General features: G+C 47.0%; 2 protein-coding genes and 1 long non-coding RNA gene across 5 annotated transcripts; 1 reads left to right on the top strand and 2 right to left on the bottom strand.

Annotated features, from left to right (window-relative positions):
* Positions 1 to 1115: 1115 nt before the first annotated feature.
* Positions 1116 to 5283, bottom strand: tmem102 (transmembrane protein 102). Of its 2 annotated transcripts, none has more exons than XM_049738596.2 (6): positions 5055 to 5283; positions 3789 to 4000; positions 3374 to 3712; positions 3111 to 3304; positions 2815 to 3045; positions 1116 to 2705 (listed from the first exon to the last, which is right to left on the bottom strand). In XM_049738596.2, the coding sequence occupies exons 2-6, from the start codon at positions 3988 to 3990 to the stop codon at positions 2112 to 2114; spliced, it is 1560 nt and encodes a 519-aa protein (XP_049594553.1). In that variant the 5' UTR covers positions 3991 to 4000; positions 5055 to 5283; the 3' UTR covers positions 1116 to 2111. The 2 variants fall into 2 exon arrangements, with proteins under 2 accessions (XP_049594553.1, XP_049594559.1); XM_049738602.2 differs by having other exon boundaries at positions 2815 to 3027; positions 5055 to 5280.
* On the top strand, positions 5146 to 6905 carry LOC125980028 (uncharacterized). The gene is made up of 2 exons (XR_007485520.1): positions 5146 to 5284; positions 5868 to 6905. It is a non-coding gene; the product is annotated as an uncharacterized lncRNA (long non-coding RNA).
* tmem256 (transmembrane protein 256) lies at positions 5819 to 7329 on the bottom strand. Of its 2 annotated transcripts, XM_049738964.1 has the most exons (5): positions 7025 to 7329; positions 6904 to 6941; positions 6740 to 6820; positions 6286 to 6441; positions 5819 to 6062 (listed from the first exon to the last, which is right to left on the bottom strand). In XM_049738964.1, the coding sequence occupies exons 1-4, from the start codon at positions 7101 to 7103 to the stop codon at positions 6298 to 6300; spliced, it is 342 nt and encodes a 113-aa protein (XP_049594921.1). In that variant the 5' UTR covers positions 7104 to 7329; the 3' UTR covers positions 5819 to 6062; positions 6286 to 6297. The 2 variants fall into 2 exon arrangements, with proteins under 2 accessions (XP_049594921.1, XP_049594912.1); XM_049738955.1 differs by lacking the exon at positions 5819 to 6062 and having other exon boundaries at positions 6207 to 6441; positions 7025 to 7328.

The following is a 7329-nucleotide window of genomic DNA, read 5'->3' as shown; positions in this document are numbered from 1 at the left end:
TTACATCCCTCTTAAGCCAATCGGAGTTCAGCCTGGCGATGACGTCACTCAGTATGTTAATAAACTGGGTGTGGGGATGCCTGAGTGTCGTGGTACACTCCACTGTCTTGTGTGCATGGACCATCGAGTTCGACTCCCGCATATGACTGTGCGTGTGCGTGTGCGCGCGTCTTAAAAAAAAAAAAAATAAATAAAATATATATATATATATATATATATATATATATATATATATATATATATATATATATATATATATATATATATAAACCACTGGTTGAAAACAGTGCCGCCCCCTGGTGGGCTGCGTAACTACAACGTAAATTAAAGTTTGGCTTTCCGTGAAATCACGTGACCGTCGAGGGCTTTTATCATTGAAAATATCCATAAACCCAGCTTGATTGCTGAACTTTGGTCAATTTTGCCACCATATTGCATGTGGAATCGTGGAGCGCTGGGTGAAAGATTCAACTATGGCCAGTTTTGTTAAAAATCACTGATTGCCTCCTCTGTTCTCACTTTTTAATTTGGTAAAAATAAATTAATAAAAATAAAACAATTCGAACAACTCGAGTATGTATTATTTATATAATATTCAGGAGGCTATATAATGATTTTCTTGGACAGATTAGATACAATTTTATTTCCATTATCGTGAAATGTTAATTAATTACATACTCTCCTGCATAACATTTCATTAATGTACGATGGCTTTTCAATATTTCATCGTTTGCATATTTATGATTGTGTGCACCACTTTGATTTGTGTCATTTTTTTAATTTTCCAAATTGATGAACTCAAAATTCCAACAGTTATAGCAATGTATTCCCGCCTACTATAAAGCTAGCTGATAAGGTACATGAAGTTCACTTAACGGCACTAAAACTCTTATTTTAAATGATCGCAGTGGCAAAGCTTTTGTAAACAATTTGCTGTCTTTCAAATTTCGTTTTGGATGACGAGGGTCAGTTTTGCCCCAGCTGTTGTGGCGCTATAGGACCTTGTATCGGTCTTGTAGCGTCCTCTATTGATTAGAATATGATTTGCAGTACTGCTGTGAACTGTCCTCCCTTCTCATGAAATCCATCATCAATAATAACTTAATAACTAGATGTTTTGTGATTCAAATGGTCTTTATTTATTGATACTTTCAGCTCAAACTGATCAAGCAAAAGCCCTCAGAATCAAGTGATAAGAATAAATACATTGAATCAGTCTTGTTACAGCCCAAAGTGAGAACAATCATAATTAGCACTTTAGAGATACGAAAATGAACGTATCGACTTTAGTAGTGCGAGTCTAAAAAGCAGCAAGATGACCAAGAAAATAGCGCCGAATGTACGCCGCACGATTTTGTCTTTGTACTGAAAATGCACCGCAGTCGACATTCTGCACGCTTTGGTAGTCACCACACACACACGCACACACGGTAGCTTAACAATTCAACAGTTAAACACATCCAACTTGTAGAGAAACAGCAGCTTTGTTGCAAGAAAACAGATTCAGTCTTGTAAACTTGTGCCTTTCTTCACCCCCGTATAAAATCAAGTCATCACATAGAAATTATTTTACTGGATGAGAGAAAAGACACGACCTTGAGAGAAATGACTTTTGTTTTGTGGGGGACAAATGCTGTGGCCGCTTCCTGTGTGCGAGTTGGTCTTTGGTACGTTCCGTTGTTCATCAAAGGGAAAGAAGAGCTTCCGTTTGGCAATGTAAGGATTCTCGGCCCCTGAGAAAGACGACCAGAAGAGAAACGTCGGTGGACGTTAGCGAGAAGGGACGCGGAAGGTTCTCTGCCGTTACGTTACATTCGGGTCCATCATTCGCACGCTGTTCTTGCTTTCTGATTGTGAACATTACACGCTGATCATAAAATGGAAAAAGGATCAAGAAGAATCTCCCGTCCCGGCGGGGACATTTTAGGCCCCTATTTTTTGGAGCGTATGGAATTTAATCGGCCCGAGGCCACACTGAGGCCTCGCCGGCATGCCCCCGTCAGCGCCGTTAATGTCGGCTCGTTTGGAGACGGCACTTGTCTTGGCTCCAGCCCGGCGGGATCCGGGCTTGTGGACGGAGTTTCGGTTCCTTCCTCCATCTTCAAGCGACGTTAGTAGAACTTGTCGTCGATGCGGAAGTGCGGCCGGGTGACGTCGTCCGGGTTGAGGAAGACCGAGATGGATTTGCCGGGGTTCTCGGTGACCAGCTGTTGCAAACGCTGGGCCAGCTTGTCCTCGGAAGGCGAGATGATGCCGTTGACGGGGTGGTGCCCCGGAGAGCCGTTGGCGCTGCTAGCCAGCTCCTTCTTGAGCTGGCCCGCCTGGCGGGCTTGGTCCAGAGCGGCCCGCAGGTGCTCGCTGGGATCGGAGCGCACGTGGGCTAGTTTCCGGGCCACCAGGAGCGCCTGGCTGTCCGTCAAGTGCTCCAGCATGTTCCACTGTGGCAGGAAGTAGTTGGGGCAGTTTTTACCCAGGATGCAGTGCGCCAGGTCATCCAGGAGACCCAGAAAGAGACGGCCGGGCGTGTCCGAGTCGAGGCAGGACAGATAGGCGGAGGGAAGTCGATCGCAGGCCCAAAAGAGAAGCGTGCGCAGGTGGTAGAGGCTGAGGCCCGCACGGGGACGGGCCAGGATGCGAGACAGCACGGCCTTGGCGGCTTGGAAAGCTTGGGCCATAGGGAACGGGATGCACTTCTTCAACTGGACCTGGATTACAGAACCCAGATGGATGGATCCTTTTAACCCTTATGACTGAGTATCTTTTCTATATATATTTATTTTTTCTTTGAGCACAATAACAAATACTGAATAGTACCTCGCTGCGGGAGAAGGCGAGCCGCCACTCCCGGTCGGGCCGCCCACCCAGCGGTGAGCAGTAAGGAAGCAGGTAGAAGCCCGCGATGGCCTCCTCCTCTGTGATTTTGCCGTCCCAAAAGTGATTCGCCGTCAGCCAGCCTTGAGCCACGGCAGGCCATCCCCGAAAGGACACCACAGGCAGGAGGTCGTACAGCACCCTGCTAGAGCCCGCCTGACCGAGGTCGGGAAACTGCTCGGTCATTTGAAGGAGCCCGACTCGGTTCTACGGCAGTCCCAATGAGCCCACGACCGTACCTGAAGGATGATGCTCACAAGCGGTCCGTTCCTCTCCAGTCGCTCCGGGGTGGGGATGCCCCTCTGGGGGCTTCGGCGCAGCTCGTCCACCGCCTCGCTCACCACCCCCCAGAACCAGTCTGTCACCAGGGTGGGGGAGAAGTAGCACCCATCCAGAGACTGAGGCGAGTCTAGCGACAGGATAGAGCCTTTTCCTACGCCAGGAAAAGGAAGGGATGGTGAATACGAAATTCCTTCAGCTTAGCCTTGCGCCTTCTCTTTACCCCTTTCCCCCTCTTCCTCCTCATCTTCCTCAGCAGGAAGTCCGCTCTCCTCCTGGCAGCAGACGCTCCAGCGGGACAAGATGTTGGAGTCGCACAGGCGCAGGCTGAGCCACGAGTGGCACGGCGGCGAGTGTCTCATGTCCAGCGTGACGGGCTGGTTGCGGTCGTGGAGCTTGAGGGCCGGCACCAGGAGGGTGAAGTCCAGGTCAAAGTCGGCACCTTTGGCATAGTTGCCCAGGTCCTCCGGATTCAGGTCCAAGACGCCCTCCCGTGCACCTCCGGACAGCAGCAGGTATTCATTGGCCACCGGGAGGCGCTGATCCACCTTCTGGACTAAACCTGAAGAAAGAATGGCATTTTTTTTTCCTCCCCCAACTTGAAACCTCACAAGGATGAGCAAACGGATTTGACGCACCTAACATGTTGAAAATGAAATCTTTGGCCGTGTGGACCTCCAAGGCGGTCTGGTCGCCAAAGCCACCCTGCTCCAGTAGGACCAGCTCCGACACTTGAGTGGACAGCTGCTCCAGGGTCGTGCCCGAACGGAAGTCCACCTCGGAGAGCTTCTTGCCGGGCGCCGGGGAGCGAGGCGACACAGCGCTCATCAGGGACTCCATCTGGACAGCACTGAGGGATTCAAACAAATACAAAAGACAAGCTCTTGTTTTTGGAAGGTCTGGAAATAATCTTTCTAATGCAACATTGGATTAATTGAAAAGTTTTTTTTTTCTTTTTAAATTAATAAACGGCAGTTAATTTTGGTTTAATGTTCATCCCATTTTAAAAAGACAGGATAATGTTTCAAATTGAGAGTGCAGAAAATCAGCTGAAATATTGATCAATCTTTTCCAAAGTGAAAGCAGACGTTTGCAAATGTGTCATGCTTAATTAACTCTGTAAAATTTAATTAGTCTGCCTCCTTGGAGGTCGGAGACTATTTACTTTACTGAGGGTAAAACTTCGAGGACTTTAATGATAAACGAGGTGTCAATATTTTATATAAATTGGTTGTCAAATCAATTATTTATATATCATTATTTATAAGCAAAAACATGTTTGCACATTTAAATACTCATTGGTACTCTGGTGCTTTTAGGCTAGAATTTAACGTGGGACATTTAAACCTTTTGGTGCATTCGCAAATTCAAACCTAAGTCATCTCAAGTTTTTATTGTTTACTCGACTGTGATTCGCATTGGTGGACATGACATCAAACTACGTGAGCATCGTAATATCCGAGCGAGCCACCACGCTATGCAATAGGAGTTTTCAAAAGACAGAAGTGCAACGTCAGCAACACGATTCGACTTGTAAACAACACGGCCTCTGCCCCTTCTTAACTTGCTAAATTAGCAAAATGGCTAAGCTAATCTCAAAGCTAATTAGCCCTCTTGGCATGAGTGCACTCTGGCTAATGTGGCTACTTGCTAATAGAGGCGTAATATGCGTGACATAATTGAAGAGGATGGTGTCGACAAACCACAGTCTGCGTTTGACTTGATCCACAGCTGCTCATTTCTTTTATCAGCCAACTTAGCCACCTAGCATGCTAGCTAACTTGACAGGTGGGGGGCGGGGGTGACACGGGCGGGGGTCCAAGTGGGCAGTGGGAACCCTCCAAGCCTCACAATCACGCAAGAGCAAAACAAGAACGCAACCTAAAGCTGGGAAGGAAGCACACCAGTCACACGGCAACTTCCTCGGCGTGGGGTGCTTCGCTGCCTGCGTCTCAGTCCGCCCTGGTCAGCTGTCATCTCCAACAAGTCCTCGACGAGCGCCGCTCGGTTAGAAAACGGCTTTTTCTGCTCGCTCCCCGGGAGAATCCAGCCCAGGGGGATTAAGCGGCGGAGGGTGGCACGCAAGCAAGCTTCTGCTGCTGCTTCTGACTGAGAAGGCGCACCGCTCCGCGAGGTGAGGCTCAATGCGTGCGCAGGAATGCGTGGATTGGCTCCCACCACTACTCTTGGTTATACACAATATAATTACGGTCAAACCAGGGATGGACAATTTAAATGTTGGAAGGGGCTTCATTTTTCGCCAGCACTTCCCAATCAATGAGATATATGGCAAAATATGTGCAGACTTGATTTTTTTTTTTTAATTGAAACAATTTACGTGTATTAAAATTTCACGCTCAAATACGTGTATAAACGGCCAACTCAACATCAACTAACTCATTGCTCCATCCGGTTGACGCCCACCCAAAAAAGGTTTCTAATTACCAGTAGGTGCCACAAGGTGGCAGCAAAACAATTTTCTATTTGACATGGCTATGGCCCAACTACATGAAGCTCCTCCCCTCACTTCCTTGTCCCCAATGTGCCACAGTTTGACACAAAAGCGGTATTTTATTATTATATATAGCTTGGCTTAATTTATGTACATGCTTTTTCCCTAGAAAATCTAGAGACAGGTGTGCTACACACTATTCTACCTGTACCACACTTGTGGAGGGGATTTATTTGTCATTTATTGTTGGTGCGCACACGCTTAGGTCATCATCCCTGAGCTGCAGCAAACAGAGGCCAGATGATTGGGAATATAAAAGCTCACATTGGTGTCCGCTCAAGTGAGGAATCATCAATTTGGAAGCTTGCTGGCGCTGACCATCATTTAAGTAGCTGCATGAGGAGCTCACGATCATCATTTGAGACGGGGTGGGGGGGAAGTTGTAGTCCTTAGGGTGTAACTGGAAGATATGGCAAAGTCCAGATGTGCACATGAGATATGAGGCTTCATTTGGCTGCCCGTGCATCTTATCTTACCTAAACCACCCTCGAAGTCTTACTTTAAAACCTGACATTCACTCAGAAATTTAGGTGAGCACATCCACTTAAATTGTTCCGAGTAAGTCATATTTTTATTCCAAACATCAAAGTCTATACATGCATTATTACATTATAAACACGCACACATCCAGCAGGTCAGAGAACGAGCGCCAGCCAGCCCGCAATCATCGCCATGCCTCCCATGGGGGCCACCTTACGAAGGCCGGGGTCTCCCGTCATGGCCTGGTGGTAGAGCGATCCGCAGAACATCCCCATCCCGGCGATCAGAAGAGTGCCGGCCTCTGTTATGACGAAGAGAGGATACGTTAGGATGGTATGGACCAAGATGATGTTGACAGTTGGTGAAGAGAGCTCCCACTTGTGCAATATTCATGACCAACTATGCAGTGTCGTACAAGCTCCAGACAGCTTTTTTTTTCTTTTTGGACAAAAACAAAACTTTAGGATGACGCCACATGTTGTAACCCCTGCCGAGGAGCTGTCACTTTATTCAGCTTGCACACCAGAATTCCCATCACCTATTTTGCACATTGAAGGCAAATCGACTTATTTCTAGTTTCTTGAAAAGTTAACTCACAACTGCAGGTTTGCTGGAGTGAGCAGCACCCAGCAGGGCCAGGCTGTGGTAGAAATGGTACTTGTTAGCTGTTTCAAATAGCTGCACAAATACACAGGAAAGAGCGGTCAGACTAAGTTTGTCCATCTGAAAAAACAAATTGTCAATAAAAGAAAGCATCATACCACTCTTTGGTAATCATCAGGGTCACTGTGTTTAAAACCTGCAAAGATAAAGTGAAACAATATGTGAAGCCAACTACAGCCAAAAAACAAGTCGCAAAATTGGATGATATGGAACTCCTACCATGCGCCCCATATGCCCCAAGTGCCACTGCCGAAGCCCCAGAGAGAGCAGCGAGGCGGCGGACAACAACAGCGGTCATGGTCGCTTTGTTTTGAACCTCCCGAGCACAGGAAGTAGGCAAAGCTGTTGCCTTTACGTAATTCTGTTTTGCCAAAAAAAGCCATACGTCCCCGTTGCAAGTCGGTTGATTGTTTACTGTTTTATACTTCCTGTTTTAAGTTAAGAACTAAATCAAGATAAGTTATACCTCCCACTCATGAAAACGCCCACGCGTCGGACATTAACATTGCAAAATTGTAATTTTA

This window comes from Syngnathus scovelli, chromosome 1, assembly GCF_024217435.2.
Source record: "Syngnathus scovelli strain Florida chromosome 1, RoL_Ssco_1.2, whole genome shotgun sequence".
NCBI classification, from domain to species: Eukaryota; Metazoa; Chordata; class Actinopteri; order Syngnathiformes; family Syngnathidae; genus Syngnathus; species Syngnathus scovelli.
Note: the sequence above shows the minus strand (reverse complement) of the source record. Positions and strands in the feature narration are given on the sequence as shown.

What these genes read in the sequence shown, in the direction of transcription:
- tmem102 (XM_049738596.2), bottom strand. Translation starts at nt 3,990, where the DNA reads ATGGAGTCCCTGATGAGCGCTGTGTCGCCTCGCTCCCCGGCGCCCGGC. An exon ending in TTTCATTTTCAACATGTTAG is followed by an intron (nt 3,713 to 3,788) that starts GTGCGTCAAATC and finishes TTCTTTCTTCAG; the next exon opens with GTTTAGTCCAGAAGGTGGAT. An exon ending in TCGCCTTCTCCCGCAGCGAG is followed by an intron (nt 2,706 to 2,814) that starts GTACTATTCAGT and finishes TCTGTAATCCAG; the next exon opens with GTCCAGTTGAAGAAGTGCAT.
- tmem256 (XM_049738964.1), bottom strand. Translation starts at nt 7,103, where the DNA reads ATGACCGCTGTTGTTGTCCGCCGCCTCGCTGCTCTCTCTGGGGCTTCG. An exon ending in CTGATGATTACCAAAGAGTG is followed by an intron (nt 6,821 to 6,903) that starts GTATGATGCTTT and finishes GTATTTGTGCAG; the next exon opens with CTATTTGAAACAGCTAACAA. An exon ending in ACTCCAGCAAACCTGCAGTT is followed by an intron (nt 6,442 to 6,739) that starts GTGAGTTAACTT and finishes GTCATAACAGAG; the next exon opens with GCCGGCACTCTTCTGATCGC.